General features: G+C 42.9%; 1 protein-coding gene across 1 annotated transcript in view; it reads left to right on the top strand.

The window, feature by feature from the left end:
- PLCH2 (phospholipase C eta 2) overlaps positions 1 to 18,029 on the top strand; it is a 699,861-nt gene that overhangs the window by 513,251 nt on the left and 168,581 nt on the right. The window contains exons 7-8 of the mRNA XM_066606850.1: positions 13,001 to 13,094; positions 17,072 to 17,275. Of these exons, the coding sequence (XP_066462947.1) occupies positions 13,001 to 13,094; positions 17,072 to 17,275 (298 nt within the window). The remainder of the gene's footprint in view (positions 1 to 13,000; positions 13,095 to 17,071; positions 17,276 to 18,029) is intronic.

Raw genomic sequence — 18,029 nt, forward strand, 5'->3', positions numbered from 1 at the left:
TAAGGCCTCATTTCCATGGGGAAAAGATTATTTAAAATCCGCAGCGTTTTTCCCGCACGCGGATCCGCGGTCCATAGGGATGCATTGGACACCCGCAAGTAGTTAAATACCTGCGGATGTCATTTTTCCCTTCAGGCGCGGATCCGCGTCTGGGAAAAAAAACGCGACATGCTCCATTTTAGTGCGGGTCTCTCGGGAACAGCTCCCGCAGGCTTCTGTTGAAGCGTATCCGCCAGGCCGAAGAAAGAAGATCCGGCCGTGATGGAGGGAAGATCCATAGCGTCCGGACAGGTGAGTTTATTCTTATTTTTGCCCTCATGTCCCCGGGAAAGGAGGGACCCACTGCGGGATTCTGCATAGAGAATCCACGGCGGGCCTGATTTTCCCCGTGGACATGAGGCCTTAGACATATGCTTTACAGCAGCCCCATAAACCAATTACACACTGACATGGAGCTGACCCATTGACTCCTATGAGAGAGAGTGCTCTAGGCATGCTCTGTGACTTGTGCAGATCGAGGGCGGGGGGGATAGATAAACTGTGACATCTCCTGGGAATGGTGGATTCTGTGTTATCTATATATAGGTGTTGTAATTCATTTTGTAATAATGAGATGACTGCTGAAAAGTTTTCTTCACAGAATAGGAAGTGTCAGCGTATTATTAGTGTGACAATTGCAGGATTTTAGGACTTTTTAAAATATAGATTGTGGCATTAAAAAATTTAAAAAATATAAAATATTAAAGGGGTTGTCCCGCGCCGAAACGGGTTTTTTTTTTTCAACCCCCCCCCCCCCCCCCCCCCCCGTTCGGCGCGAGACAACCCCGATGCAGGGACTTAAAAAAAAAAACAGCACAGCGCTTACCTGAATCCCCGCGCTCCGGTGACTTCTTACTTACCGGTTGAAGATGGGCGCCGGGATCCTCTTCCTCCGTGGACCTCAGCTCTTCTGTGCGGTCCATTGCCGATTCCAGCCTCCTGATTGGCTTGAATTGGCACGTGACGGGGCGGAGCTACACGGAGCTGAACGGAGCCCCATTGAGAAGATAAGAAACCCGGACTGCGCAAGCGCGTCTAATTTGGCCATTAGACGGCGAAAATTAGACGGCAACCATGGAGACGAGGACGCCAGCAACGGAGCAGGTAAGTGAAAAACTTTTTATAACTTCTGTATGGCTCATAATTAATGCACAATGTACATTACAAAGTGCATTAATATGGCCATACAGAAGTGTATAGACCCACTTGCTGCCGCGGGACAACCCCTTTAAACTATAACATAAAAACTTGACTTTTACAACAAATCATTTTCTGGTGATCTCTTCCCTTTAACCCCACCAACACTGACGCTCTAGTGGTCCATGCCAGTCTCTGTTTAGAAACAAGCAGCAATGATGTTTCCAATCAGTGGCTGCAGCGGGCATGTGCCATACTCCTGGCATTATAGCTCCTATCGCTGAGTTGTGATGCTAGTAATACAGCACTTCACTGCTGCTGCCATGCATCATGTCTGGAATTCTAGCTCAACCCTATTTAATTCAATGGAGCTGAGCCACAATAACAAACCAACCTGTGGACAGGTTTGCTTGTGTATCTAGAACACCACAACCATGTTCTTCTAATCTTAGGACTCCCACTTAATATTACATCACTGATGCCACTAGTGCATAATGGTGTCTGCAGATGTCAATAGTTGGGGAGCCACACAAGCCACTGGTTGTGTGTGTGTGTGTGTGTGTGTGTGTGTGTGTGTGTGTGTGTGTGTCCTCTTAAACATAAATGGACTGTGATATCTGTCTATACCTTTCCAATATTTAGAATCCCCACCAATCTAGTCAAGAGGATAAAGTTATTAGTGAGGCGTTTCATATTTGTGCCTTTATCTGCCCACTATACTGGTCCATGGCCTCTTCAAAATAGAAATACTCCATTGCCAAAAAGTCTAAAATACCTTACTCTGTACATTTTAGATTTAGTTTCCACTAAAACGAAGTCCATGTTGGAATCCACACATACATTCCACCCTGTTGACATGAAATGGCCAACACAGGTGTGGTTGAGTCTCTAAACCTCAAGAACCAGAGTTGGGTGGGTGAGAACAAGAGGTCTAGGTACAACTAGGGTCCATACATATTCGCTGGGTGTGAGGGCTGGCCCTTGTCTGCATTCTGGATTACACTGAACTGTTGAAGAACTCATGTGGATTGCACATGCTATGAATAAATGTAACTGGGCAGGAACACATTTGGAGCTGTAGAACAGTTCTCAGTGTATCACTGTAACCGGGCACACATGCTTTACCGGAGTGTAATAGTTGGATCCAGTAGTCAGTAGCATGAAGTAAGATCCTCACTCTGTGGCAGAAACAAGGTGAAACCGTCTTTGTTAAAACATAAGCCTGGAGTATTTTCCCAGTATAATTCGGTCCGCTATTGGCAGCACAAGGGATTTGCGGAGCTTGACTGCTTCCAGCACACTTCACAGAAGCATGCCCGATACTCTGTGATGAGCCTTGCTACACTTGCTGCCTTCTCTTACGCTCCTCCAACTGAAACTACACCATATGCTGTGGTGCCCAACCACCTCCGCTTCCGCCCCCCCCCCATGCAGAGACCTCCTCCCTTCCTCTTAAAAGCACAAACGTGAACATCTTTTCATAATGCGGGGAGGGAAGCTCCCCATTACAAACAGGCACTTTAGCGGTTTACAAAGCGCCTATCTAACATTACCTGGTAGCACAGAACTTGATATCCTTGGATTGATCCTCACAATTGTGTGGTGACTATTGACCACTTGTGATCCATCTAGAAACCTAGCGAAGTAAGCCATGAAACTCACACTGTCCGGTGGGAAATTCTAAATTTTCTACATCCCATTATTCTTGGGGAGAATCCGTGCCGCAGTACATATGGAATGAATTTGTTCTTTCTGTGGTTTCCACACAGGAATCGCAGAAGGTGGCCACATGCCAACTTGTCCTTATAAGCCTAAATCCACGTGTATTCCCAACCATTCAAGATGCCAATCGAGGGCAGAAATCAAAGGGTGGGCTGGTTTCCATTTCACATTTTTCAAAGTTTCATTAGTTCATGTGAACATAGAATAATGACACTTATAGAATAAGTTTGAGCAAAAGACTTGACTTCCCCTGGCAACTACATCATCATAAAGTGAATGCCATCCTTGTGTCTCTGTAACTTGGATGAACATACTTAACAGTAATTAAATTTCCTCCATGACAGAATCCCTCTCATATTCTCTCGTCTTGCCGTAATGTAGTTTCGGGGGGGGGGTTGGGGCTCCTATCTTACATTTTCTGTCTGTCCTATGGGGGCCGTCCAGTGTCTGTCATGCTGTGATGGAGACTACGAGGCAATCCAATTACCTCTACAAAAGTGATTACTGTAGAGAAAATACTTGTTGGGTACTTAACCTGACTTCAGCAACACTTAACATTACACGCGTGTCTGCTATAGTTGGCAAATGCCTCTTTTTAATCACAGCTGTGGTACAAAAAGCTTTTCAGATGACTTGATTTGAAATCTCTCTGTAGGGACGCTGCCTTTGTAAGGTTATTACTCACACATTAAATTTCATTTTAGCTCCGTTTATTTTTGTGCTTGTAGTAAAAGCATCAAAAGTATCAAGTAAACCCAACGCCTTATAACCGCAAACCAAGTTTTGTAGATTATATTGTCAAACCTGATTTATTAGAAATTAATAAAATTATTTTCAATTTTTTTCTTCTACACGAATTTCTAAAGCTTTTTTTTTTTTTTACAAAAATCTGTGTTTTATAATCCCTAGTAATGCATTGTGCAACTGTTGGTTGCACGCTTGACTTTTTTGTAATGTTACTGAATGTGACTTCTCACACCACTGGCAAACAGCTGATTTTTGCCTAGTAGGTTGGCTTCAGCTAAGCATTTTTCGGCAGTTTCTATCAGAGTTTTTCCCTACATTGTGGGATTTTGTAATGGGGGTTATGTGATGAAACGCAGTGGCGTAGGCAGACCATGCAACGATGGGACCCGTGAAATGGGGGGGGGGGGCTGGGGCTTACAGTTCCCTTGAATGTACAGCAACACAAGTCCACTTACGTTCTAGCTCCTGGGGATGCTGCTCTCTGTCAGTGCAGGCTGCTTCCCTCACTCTAGGAAGTACTACACTGAGAGCAGAGGGAGGGTAGGAGCAGACTGCACTGACTTAGAGACCAGTGTCCATAGTGACACTACTACTTTAGGGGCAATATAGGGGGCAGTAGTACTATGGGGGGGAACACAGAGTGAAAACTGCTTCTATGGGGAAGCCACAAAGGGTACACTTGTACTATGGGGGCCACAAGAAAACAATAGTATGGGGGTTTACTAAAAGGTTCATTTGGGGGTAGGTGTGCAGAAATAAGTTATGACTTGAGAAAATCTTCATGATAGAAGCCCAGATACAGAACGTAAAATTGAAAAAGATGCCACTTAAAATTGAAAAAGATGTCCTCACTAGAGTTGACTGCACTGTAATCGCTATCACTGTGTAGAGCTGGTATCTCCATATTATATGGACTGCATTACATAGAAGTATAATAGAGCTGAGCCGCTGTATCTAAATCTGCTACATTATAGATTTGCTGCCTATAACAATTTTTATGTTCCCGGTGGGCCAAATTCTAAGTATTGCTACGGGGCCCCATGACTTCTAGTTGTGCACCTGGTGAAACGAATGCCGCTTTGGTGTCCATTTGAGAGGCTTTCCATTATACTTCCACTAAAGAAATAACTTATTTGACTACATTATTTTATACTCCAATCATAATGGAAATGATTGTCAACCTTGTAAAGCTGACACAAAGATGGTATCTGTTTCACTAATGAGTTATTCTGTTCAGGGGTTCGGTGACTGTGCGTTTTTTTTTAGCACCTGTGACATATATCTCTGGGACGGAATCCCATAGCATAGTAAAAAAAACCACTAGGAACGCTCCCTTAGACCGGAATAGGCTTACATTTGCCAGAGTAGTACACACATTCTTCAGAATGCCAATAATTCCCTGCAAACAGCTGGAAAGTTGACAACCATCCATCATCGGGGAAATTTGTTGAAACGCGAGGAAAGGAATCAAGAAAGATGACACTGTGGATGATTGGGTTTGAGGTTTGGGAGATTGCTACCGGGAGTATACTTTTAATCAAATCACTTGAAGCATGTCAATCTTAGCATAATGATATTGAGGAAGGGAATCATTTACAAATTGTGTGTGTTTTTTTCCCCAGTTGTACCATGATAGCACAGTCTTGTTTTTGCTTTTGGATATTCATGATATTGTCAAAATTTAATGACTGTTTTTACATAAAGATGAAAGGCGCAACTTGTGATAGCTTCATAATGATAACTGGACACAGCTATTAATCAAAGAGGACTTGTCAGCTCTGATAGATCTGTGTTAGTACATACTTGCATTACCCATGAATGAATTCTGGAGCATCTTTCTTAGAATTCTGCATTGTGCTGTTCCTCTGTTATTCCTCCTCGAAATGTATCACTAAACTGTAAATTGGGTATTGCCAATTGGGTGCGCGTAACTACACAGTCTCGCAGGTTGGTGTTGAGTGGTTTCCATTTTAAAAGATAATTGCAGACCAGATTAAGAACACAAAGCAGTGATAAAAAGGCTTAAAGGGATTGTACCACAATTGTAAGTTATCGGCCATGGTCGCTGTAAATGTAGCACTAGCCAAGCATATGCAGTCAGCACTCCATTCATTTCAATGGGGCTGACGAAAATAGCTGAGTGGGTGCCACTTGGCTATCTCCACAGTCCCATTTAAAGTGAACAGAGCACTACTATCTTGCGTGACCAGCTCCCCGGCCGTCATCCTCACTGCAGGGTTACTGCGCGCCCTGTAGTGAATGGAGACATGGGACTCCCGTGCTCCGGATCGGCAGTAGTCACATCAGTGAGGCCCCACTGATCAGTAAATTATGCCCTATCCTGTGGATAGAGGAGAACTTGCAATTGTGGTACAACCTTTTAAATAATTATGGTCACTTGAAAGGAGTTCTCCGCTTTGGACAATCCCTTCTTGTTAGAAGGATCATTGGCAATAAGCTGATCCCAAATTGCGCCCCTGCTTGGACTCGCATTAATCATATTATCCGTGGAGACATTGGTCAGTAAATGTTTAATTTAAACTTGCAGCATCACCACATGCAAAATTTAAGAGGATCCTCCTGGTTTTGGGACAAAATCTTGTCTTGGGACCAAGGGAGGCAGTTAAACTACCTGCAGTTATTCTGTGACAATGTCCCTCCGCTTTGTTGGTTCTGGGTCCCTTTTTCATCATTCAAGATGACCAACTCAATCCTCAAACTACCTAATCCCCACAGTGCATTGGTAATGTTAGACTACCATTGCACTATACCTGCTCTATGATTGGTCAGCACTGCTCAGGTGATCAGTGCTGGCCAGTCAGAAAGCAATGCAGTGTGTGTGTATTGGGTAGGTAGAAAATTACCGCTGCTGTCTTAGATGGCTGAAATAGGATCCCGAATCAGCAGGTCGGAGGGATATTAGTGGAGAAAAAAAGCAGGTAATATACAGCATCGGTGGGTTGCTTTAAGCATTACTGTGTCCAATCAAATCAGTAGGTTGTCTGTAATGTAGAACAGGACCGGTCCTCCATAACAAGAGACCTTTTGTAAGCACTCTGCAGGCTGACCAGCAGATTGGAATCCTATGTTCAGGACCCCCATCTACTAGAACTAATAGAGTTTATAAAAATAAACCCAGAATAGTATTGGCTATAATTACACACAATCATACCCCACAGCTTAAAGGTTATCTGGGGAAATATATATATTTGTTTAAAACCTTGCTGAGCCTGCAGTAGTAAAATAACAATACAAACTCTCCTTTCCTGCGTCCCTGTCACTGCTGCTTCGCTGACTTTAGGGTCACTGCTGATCTTCACTTCTGGGAGAGGAGTGATAAGCTACGTCACATGAGTGTTGAAGGGAGCTAGTGATTGGCTACAGTGGTCACATGACCCTTTTGTCAGGGATATCCTCACTTGCTCTATGCCCCCTGAAGTGAAGACTAGCAGGGACTTGGGCGTTGGTGAAACAGTAGCGATGGGGAGCAGGGAAGGGTGACTATAGTCTGTTGATTTACTACTGCAGACTCAGTAAGGTTTTGAAAAAAAAAAAGTATTTCTGCGGATAACCCCTTTTAAATGTTGCAAAGTGTAAATATAGCAAAGAAAAATGCCTCGCAAACAGGCACGGAGTTATTACCTCCACTCCCTTGACAACTTGGCCTTACTCAGTGGAACAGAAAAACTTTACCCTCTCCGTAAGTTTGCTTTGATGCTACAGTTAATCCTCAACGCAGCTCTTCACAGGCTTGCCTTACATCTCCTAGCCTCCAATCCACCTCCACTCTAGATAGTCAAGCCTATACTGACTCTCAGCAAGCCACAGTCCTCTCGGGTGCAACAGTCCCCAGAGCTAATGGTTACACAGACCAATGGCAGCTCCAGTAGTCACAACACATGGATCATCCACATTCTATTCTTTTGATATCCATTTCCCCTTCAATATGTGCTTTCCTGCAGCTCCTAGCAGCCACCTGTTAACTGGGTGATGTTGCAGCACATTGGCATCACTACACACATCTTCCACTTTACAATCAGGATCATCCTGGGCCTACCCGCCATTCATACCTCCTCACCACTGTCACCACCTCTGTGCTTGTCGGCCAACAAAAAGAAAGTTATGTCATGCTATTCCATGACTGCAAACAAAAATGCAATTCATTGCAACTTGGTGGGTTGCAATGCTTAGCGGCACTGCCATGATATCTGGACTACACATACTATATATACAAATACTAGTAATTATTGAGATTACATAGTTTGTGTTTCTGGTGGCACCACACAGCTCTGCTACATGCATGTCACACTCACACAGTTCTGCTACATTGCTTTCGCATATGAGCTGCACGAAATTTACGAACTTCAGCTGGTGGCTAAGGTGAAATCGTGGCTTGTCGCTGTGTCATGTAAGCTGCATTAGCTTCACTGAATCGTTAAAACCTCTATGGTGACATGTTTGCACACAGCGACTGTTTGTTCCAACACTGGACAACAGTTGACTATTAGATGAAGGCTGGACTGGTGTTGGTGGCATTAGCACTTGAGATGACATGATCTCATGTTCAGGAGATGTGAAGATAGTGGTGAAGGGCTGTGCTTCAATGTTGTTGTTGGTCAATATGCATCGCCAGCTATGTATGTGGACATTTGTGAGGTGTCATTTATTGGAGTCTCCACACAGGTGTCCAACTGTCTCACAACCAGCTACAGACTGCCAGAGTACTGCTGTATCAATAGATACAGGAGTTTATGGCGGATGTAGTCCGCTCATAATCCGTTATTCAGCTCAGAAACCATGTGACTGATCACACCCTTGTGACATAATAACAGGTCCTGTGAGCACACGAGCTATGTATGTGTACATTTGTGAGGTGTCATTTGTTGGAGTCTCCACACAGGTGTCCAGCTGTCTTACAACATACAAACTGCCAGACTGAATACTGCTGTATTCATAGCAACTTAGGCCGCATGGGTTTGTGGGGGATGTAGTCCGCCCATAATCCCTCATTCAGTACACAAGGAGGCTAAAGGACCCGTGATGACGTCACCGTCATCTGTCAGATATAAGTGTTATCTGTGGTGGTCCAGCAACTTGGACCACACTGACCTTGAGAACTCTGCTGTTAAAAGCTAGCCAGCTGCGTTTGTTGGACCCAGATTGAATCCTGTAAGTTTTTCCCCTCCCCTAATAATCCATTTTAAAGGGGTATTTGGGGGTTTACTATTGGTGACTTTTCCTCAGGATAGGTAATTAGTAGTTGATCGACGGGTCCGCTATTCAGGTACCCCACGGATCAGGTAATCTTCTTGCCTGCTGTCAGTACAGCGAGGCTGGACATCCGCCTCAGTGGTCAGGACCAGAAGTACAATGGACAACTCCACTTCCATTGAAATCAATGAGTGATACCTTCCAATACACCTCCAGCTAATGATTGGGAGTAGAGCCCAGGGTGTAATAATAGCCATCACTCCCATTAAATGGGAGAGGGGGCATCTATTACATTTCTGTCCTTGACCAAAGATGTCAACATCCAACCCCGCTGTACTGACAGCAGGCCGGAGGATTGGCTGATCAGTGAAGTTCCTGAGTGGCAGACCCCTGCCAATCAACTAGTGATGAGCTAGCCTGAGGATAGGTCCTCAATGGTAAATGCCTGGAATAGCCTTTAACCCCCGAAGGGCCAGGTTGTTTTGTATCTTAAGGACCTGACACTTTTTAGGGATTTTACCAATGTGGTGGTTTAACTGCCCTATTCTGTTTCCTTCAGCTACCAAAATTTTATTTTTGCTGTATTTTTTTTCCCCCATGACCTATAGGGCTATTTTTTAAATATCTTTTTCACTGACTTTCTTTTCCGTTTTTGTTGGGGTTTTTTTGTAAAAGGCTAAAATAAATGATTTATTTTTTGACTTTTACATACTTTTTATATTTTTTAAACTTACTATATTTTAGAGTAAATATACTATGGCAATGGGTTCATTTCGTTTTGGACATTTTGATATAGAATATATATGGTTTTGGATTACAGGGCACATACGGAGACTGTTTTGGTTGGCGTCAGCTTTGGGCTTTTTTCTTTTTTATGTATAGATTTTTAATTTATTCAGTTTTTTTGTTTTACCTATTTTGCAATTATTTTTTACTATCTATGTCCCCCATAATGTCATATATGACCTCCTGGGGGGCATTCACATGTGTGGTTTTTTTTTTCGATTATTACTACAGACTTTACAGCGCTTGGTCCTTAATGGGTTAAAGAATCACTTTACAATTAAGAGTAACTCACAAATAGAGTGCAGGCAACCCCTTTCTGTATACCCTGTTAGGACATATGGATGTTAAACTTTCTGTCGTGGGAACCCCATTCTAAATGCCAGAGTGGAAAGCTAGGGGGAGCTCTAGGTCTGGCAGCTCAGGCCCTCCCATGGTTGACATGATGGTCCATCCATTTGCTAGCTGCAGTTTTCCTCTACAATAAGCTGATCTCCAGACCAACTTTAGACCGGTTTCACACAATCATGTTACTAATGCATTCGCGAATAAGTGTCTTGACCCAGATGCCTACTCATAATGTCATAGATTTCTAAAATAATTTGAGTTCAAAATAGTAGACTTGTGGTCAGGCTGGGACACATCTGTATTATGCTTGTGTGAAATCGGTCTGAAGGGGTTAAAGATTTCTGTGGACGACAGAGTAGACTTAAAAAACGAAGGCCCTTGCAAAATGTCTTGAAGTGTACATGGACCATAATAGTACTGTTGGATGACCAAGACGCTTTGTGCAGGAAATCTTAAGAATTCCCTTTGCCTGCTTTGTTCACATCTCGATGTGCTGAAGACGTCTTTTGATCTTTTTGTAGTTTTGCTCAGCAGAAGAACCGGAGATGTGAAGGCCATAAGTGCAGATGTTGGGCTTGTATTATTCATTGGTCATAGCTCTGTATGCCCTGCTGTCAGCTTTACAGTTCATTCTTATCTTCCTTCCGTAAGAGAGACAATGGAATAACATTAAACCATTCCATGGGCGCTGTGCATTTGTGATGGTTCAAATATTCATGGAGGAGACCTATGACTGTCCTCAACGTTTATGGGAAATCATTACATTGCCTCACCGTTTAGCCCAGCAGTAACGTGCCATCAGAGCATTTTAATGAGTTTCTGGGACTATAGACTCGTGGCTAATAAGCTTGCAGATGTCAGGTTATATCTAAATTGCACATTCTCAGGGATTAGATGGGCATTTCAGGTTTGTTAATGATCTATAGTTGTTGCTTTTTTTTCTTTCTGTAACATTTAATGAGCTTTTTGCGAATGCATGTGATGTAAACACAGAATATGTAACATGCCAAAGGAAAAATAATGGAACAGTCTGTTGAAACGGTGCATTTATATTTAGTAAAGGTCTTGGCTTTGTATTAAGACTTGTTCGGGAGCTCATGAGTTTCTTGTCAGCACAGTATTTGCCATATTTTTCAGACTATGAGATGCGTCCCAGGTTTAGACAAACTGAAAACGAGGAGAGAAATGTCCTAGTAATATAAAAGTCTCTGGTGGTCTAACAAAGTGGAGGGGCTACAGTCATTAACTTTGGTGTTCTAGTATGGAAAAGGGGATTAACTGTGAACCTATTAAACATAGTGTGTCCATTCAAACAATGGCGCAAGCACATAATTTCACTTTATGCATCGCATGGCTGCACACTCATAATGCAACTATGTGTACACCACTCTTCTACATACACAGCTCTACAGCATGCATCTACTGCTCTGCTACATACATGCACTTATACACACAGATCATACAGCTCTGCTACATGCAAACACATATGTACAGCTTGCATGTTTAAACACTCATTTTATTAACCCTTTCCAATCCAATTTGTATTCTGGTTTGCCTAGGGGGCTTACTCCTTTTCTGACGTTATACAACAGAGTTATCTGCTGGCTAAAGCCAGTACTGCATGAGGTGACACTTTTGGGTAGGCTCCGACAGCAGAGAGGCTGGCAATATACAGTAAGAGAACCCCAACGGACGTCTTCCAACACCAGAGCTGTACAGCCTTAAATGATAATGTGTTCAGACGTCAGACAGTGGATTGGAAAGGGTTAACACTAAATTCCACTCTCCCATACAAGTGTAGTAGTACATGACCCCTTAATACGCAGCATCGAGTTAACGCACCCCTAGCTACGCCCCTTGGTCATGTAGTCACCTTACTTGTATGCATGATTATACCAGAACTTTCCTACCCCCTTTTTTCCCCTCACTTTATTTCTCCGGTCTGTCAGCAGTAGTATTTTATTTCTTGCTCAATGTTCCACCTGAGCCAACTTGAAGATGAATTTTATGTACAATGAGAGGAACATTCCCTTTTAAAGGGGTTGTCCAGTTGCAAACGATCGATTGCCTACCCTCAAGATAGGTCATCATTAATAGAGGACCCTGCTTATCAGGTGTTGTCTGAAGTCATACAGTTGTGCACTGAGCTGATTTCTGCAGGAAGCTGAGGGCTCCGTTCTCGCTGCAGTGGCCAGATTCGGTATTGCGGGCCAAGTTCCCATTTATGGTAGCTTGACCTGCAATATCAAGCCAGGCCACTGCAGCTTGAATATTGCTGTCTTTTTTTTTTCACAAACTCATTGGCGTAGAGAACAGCTGATCAGGTGGGGGAGTAGAACCACATGATGGACCCCCACTGATCTACAATTGATGACCTAACCTGAGGATTGGCTTTTGATAGTTTACAACTGGACAATCCCTTTAAGCCACAACAATCAGGCTGCTGAGTTTGTACTAAAAGTAAACAGGCCTGTTTAAATCCCCCACCAACCCAGTACTGATGCCTAGGTTGTCCTTCTCGGCTTTACATCTATCTCATATCTATTTCTATCTAATCTATCATTACGATGATTTTTTTTTTTGGCTTTCCTTTTTCTTGGTTAATGGCTTAAAGGGTCAAACAATTTTGCCTTTCTAGGATTAGTAGCTAAATAATATAAATAAATCCCTTAATCTCTCGGCAGAAGATCCTTTCTGACAATCGACGCTGGAGTGGTGTTCACACTGATACCCCACAAGCTTTAATACCTGAGAACAAAATGACCTCCAAAGAGCAGAATTAGGCTGTGCTCTTTATCACCCTGTGATCAGCGGCTATCAATGAGGGGTAATGACTGCGGACTGATATATTGAACTTGACACTGAATGACGATATGAGGAATCCTATTGGGTGATTACCTGCCCTCCAGCATTAGACAATTGGATTGTTGTGTCTGATGAAGGTTGATGGTACTGGCTTGTGAAATCAGATTATCCACTCTGGATTTATCTCTTTCCTTTATTTGTTCTGCAGATGATGAATGTTACAAAAGAATATTGCCTGGACATTGTGGATAAATTCGAGCCTTGCCCAGAAAACAAAAAGGATGGAGTCCTGGGGATTGATGGTAAGTAACCACCGTGTATGGAAATGCATCTCATTAGTTATAGCACCTAGTAGTTGTATTAATTATCATGGCCTGGGACAACCCGCAGGTCGCCAGATGGTGTGTCATTTAGTCTCCCAGCATGCTTTTCTGTTGGACTACTGTGTAGAAATCCTAAATCTGTGGATGACCGACCTCAGGTGGTGGAAAATACTAAAGATCAGCTTGCATAGAATAGTGTTATGCTGGCTGTGTCAAGCTGTAATGCAATTATGCCAAAACTGATGATCTTGACCTATAATACTATGCTAGGAATAAAGCATGTTGGGTAAAAAAAAATGCACTGGGCTCTAGAAGAAAACAAGGTTGTTGATCGCTGCTCTCATTTTCATGAAACCTTTAACTACAAAATGCAGAAACCTTTGCAGGGGGAGTTTCCCAGGACAAGAGACATGCACCCCTCTCTGCATAATACCACGCACATTTTATAGTGTCTTGTTTTTTTGAGTTTTTTTTGGGGGGGGGGGCATGTGTGTTTTTTTTTATTTTATTTATTTATTTATTTATTTTTTTAAAGTTTTATATATTTTTTTATTTTTTTTTAGGATCCGTTTGCATGTGTGGATCCACATCAAAAGCCACTTTAAAATCCACACGTAACACATGGACTTCGGTGTGGATTTTGACATGGATTTATGCTGTGGATTTCGCCTCTTAAAATGAGAGAGTGAAATCCACATCACAATCCACTTGTTAAATGTATCTTTAACCCTTTCCAATCCACTGTCTTCCTACGTTCTGATTAAAGCTTGTACAGCTCTAATATTAGATGTTCAACAGGGTATTCTTACCGTCTATTGCCAGCCACTCCACTGTCGGAGCCTCTCTGGCGCACATACACTGCTTTAGCCAGCAGATGGCACTGTTGTATAACAGTAAAAAGAGAGCCTTTTAGGAAACCCTTAAAGGGGTTGTCCCGCGAAAGCAAGTGGGGTTATACACTTCTGTATGGCCATATTAATGCACTTTGTAATGTACATTGTGCATTAATTATGAGCCATACAGAAGTTATTCACTTACCTGTTCCGTTGCTAGCGTCCCCGTCTCCATGGTGCCGTCTAATCTTCAGCGTCTAATCGCCTGATTAGACGCGCTTGCGCAGTCCTGTCTTCTGTCTTCTGAATGGGGCCGCTCGTGCCAGAGAGCGGCTCCTCGTAGCTCCGCCCCGTCACGTGTGCCGATTCCAGCCAATCAGGAGGCTGGAATCGGCAATGGACCGCACAGAAGACCTGCGGTCCACCGAGTGTGAAGATCCCGGCGGCCATCTTCACAAGGTAAGTAAGTCACCGGAGCGCGGGGATTCGGGTAAGTACTATCCGTTTTTGTTTTTTTTTTTATCCCTGCATCGGGTTTGTCTCGCGCCGAATGGGGGGGCTATTGAAAAAAAAAAAACGTTTCGGCGCGGGACAACCCCTTTAATTTCAAAATTGGATTGGAAAGGGTTAATGCTGGCTTTCTTAAAGGGGTTTTCTGGTCAAAGACTATTGATGACCTATTCTCTGGATAGGTCATCAATAGTTGACTGCAGAGAATTTACCACTCAAGATTCCTGCCGATCAGTTAACCGTTTGGCCAGCTGTCAGTACAGCAGACTGGATGTCCTCATTGGAGGTCTGAGGTGTCACAGGAGCAGTTTACTCCCACTGAAATCAATGGGAGCACTGCCTCCTGTTACACTTCTGTTCCTGACCCTGTTTTTTTTAGCCAGAAGTGTAATAGGAGGCTTCAGCTCCCAATTTCACCCTTTGCCTCCCACCCCAATAACTATACCTGCCTCTGCTGCACTGACAGCAGGCCAGACGATCAGCTGATCTCCTGGGATCACGAGCGGCAGGTCCTTGGTGATCTACCACTAATGATCTATCCTGAGCATTGGTAATCAACCGTATTTGACCAGAAAACCCCTTTAAGAAATGATAATGTAGGGCGTTTATTGTTACAGCCTTCATACTAGTGATTCATTACAACCTTTTTTTGTGTGATGCTACTAATCCTTCATTAAAACATAGGCTGAAAATTGGGCTTATTGTACTTGACAATGATGCTATACGCTCATCAAAGTCTGATTTGTAATATAGAACTTATTTTAAAGTCTTTGGATGTTCTTAGGACTTTTAAGATCTTTTTTCCAATGTATCGTTAATCCTCTAATTAGTAGGAGCTAATCTGTTAGAATAGCTCATCCAGTGATTGAATTACCTGATCTTGTAGAATGAAGGCTTAAGAACCTTAACGTAGTAATAACAGGTACAAGTTATATAATGACTAATACTGTGCGACTGTATAACGCATAGACTGTCCCTGTCAATCAATATATTATACAGATATATACAGCAAAGTTCAATTTCTATTACGTGGGGGGCTCTGAATCTATGTTCTGATTTTTATGTAGACGTGCATAAAGAGAAATCCCCTCCCCTGCAGTGCCGAGCAGAGTTCTGAAAGTGTTCTATGTATCCTAATAATGTTGAAAAAGAATTTTAGAGCTGAGACTTTGAAGTGTTGAGAGAAAATTAAAGTAATGAGGATCCCCAGCCTGCTTAACGAGCCTGTCACAATCCTATGTAAAGAGTGAAGATGAGGCACTACTGTGTATAACAATGCGGTGTATAGTAGGTTTCTCCCATCCACTGAATACATATTGCATGGACTACAGTAAATGGATTTATCTCAGAATTTTTGAGTTTGTTCAATCTGGCCGTCCTTTTTCTTACCAGGTGAATAAAATAAAGAGAAAACTCCTATGCAAAATGTATACCAAGTGTTGGCCTAGTACAGGGCATAAAGGGGTTGTCCCATCTCGGGAATTCAACCCGGTGCTGTCCTGAAGTGATGGCTGTATTGGCCATGCATGCACACCTCTGCTTAATTTCCTTCTATGGGACTGCCAGAGATTACCAAGGTCAAGGATTTGGCTAGCTCTAGCAGTCCCACTGAAGTGAATGGAAAGGTAACGTATGTGCACAGCCACTGGTGTCAAACCTTCAATACGTGCTGTGGATAATATCTCTGCATCGATGGGGGTCCTATTGGTTGGGTTCAGAAAGTTACCCCCTATGCTGTGGATAGGGGATACCTTGCTGGATGGGAATAGCACTTTGAAAGAAAACCAAAAAGAAAAGTTGGTGTCATTCATAACTAGATTGAGCGAGTATACTCGCTAAGGCACATTACTCGAGCGAGTAGTGCCTTAGCCGAGTATCTCCCCGCTCGTCCCTAAAGATTCGGGGGCCGACACCGGTGACAGGTGAGTTGCAGGGGGGAGCGGGGGGGGAGAGAGGGAGAGAGATCTCCTCTCCGTTCCTCCCCGCCCCCCGCTGGCCCCGAATCTTTAGAGACGACCGGGCAGATACTCAGCTGAGGCACTACTCGCTTGAGTAATGTGCCTTAGCGAGTATACTCGCTCATCTCTATTCATAACCCCTATAGACCCTGTGCTAGGCATAACCTAGAGTGCACAACCATGCATTTTCATGGACAGACATCTATAGTAACCCAAAAAGATTGCTTTTGGACAGTAGTATACTGTAGCCTATATCTCACAATGATGGTTCATGCAGTTAAGTGCATGTTGGATACAGATTTACAAATGCAATTCATTGGTCCAGAGCTGACCATTGACGATAGCTGGGGTACAGAATAGTAGAACAATTACAGAATGATACAAGAGCACGTTTCTTTATCGGAAATCACAAAAACCTAGTCATTTTCCTGAATAATACCTCTTGTTCTGTCATAAAGTGATGTGACAAGGTTATTGACCAGCAAAGAGCAAGTGTAATAAAGTCATCGGAGGGATTGCATCTCTAAAAGGAATTCATCACTTTGTCATCCGTGAAAAGTTTATTCATAAATCATTGGGAGGATCCGTTTGGAATTGAGATCATGTCTTTGACAGATATTGAACCCCATATATGATTGTGATTCATTGCTAACAGGTTTCACCAACTACATGCGCAGCCCAGCAGGAGACGTCTTCAATCCGGAACATCATCAAGTGAATCAAGACATGACCTTGCCGCTCAGCAACTATTTCATTGCATCCTCCCATAACACGTACCTGATGGGTGATCAGCTCATGTCTCAGTCCCGTGTGGACATGTATGCCTGGGTCTTACAGGCTGGATGCCGCTGTGTAGAAGGTACGAAACTGAATGAACACTAAAAATGTTGATTATATGGAACGGTATCATATGTTCTGTTCTGTTCTCTCTTTGTTGTAAGTTATTTCTATAATACCCATGATGATTAGCAGAACTTATATAATCCCTCCAATTGGCCCTGTACATTGACCTCATAGAAAAGTAGAGGCGACGTTCAGCATATACAAAGAATCGTAGCGTGAAAATCAATCTTGAGTGTAAATCTACATTCATATTATCAATCAACCCCGCTGCGGTTTCCTTCCTATTCATCCTTTTTTTCTTTTTGACATACCCTACACTATATCCCTGCAGCATCCCGGTAATATGGAAATTTGACCAGTATGAGGCAATCTATTTTTCATAAGGTACTTGTTAGCGGTAGAGACTCCTGATGCGGCTCCCATCTACAGTACAACTAGCTGGAGGCCACAATTCTAATTAGTAACTCAATGTCTTTTACATTTAGTAGCGGTCTTAGATTTAGTCTCACCATGGATTTTTGGGTCCAACGTTATGCATTGATTATTTTTCTAATATACATTTTTATGGGCTGAAGCTCAGGCTTTTCCGTTACAGAATCCCCTACATAGACCGTGTTCAATTATAACATTGAAGCTGCTTGAGGGTAGCTTTATCATTTACTATATACTCATTTAGTATTGAATTTTCAGTTGAGGTAAGAGGTGTAAGTCACCAAATAAATTGGAGGACACTGCCGGGAGGAATGGAGTCAAATGTTGTTATGCAAGAT

Source organism: Eleutherodactylus coqui, chromosome 6 (assembly GCF_035609145.1).
Source record: "Eleutherodactylus coqui strain aEleCoq1 chromosome 6, aEleCoq1.hap1, whole genome shotgun sequence".
NCBI classification, from domain to species: Eukaryota; Metazoa; Chordata; class Amphibia; order Anura; family Eleutherodactylidae; genus Eleutherodactylus; species Eleutherodactylus coqui.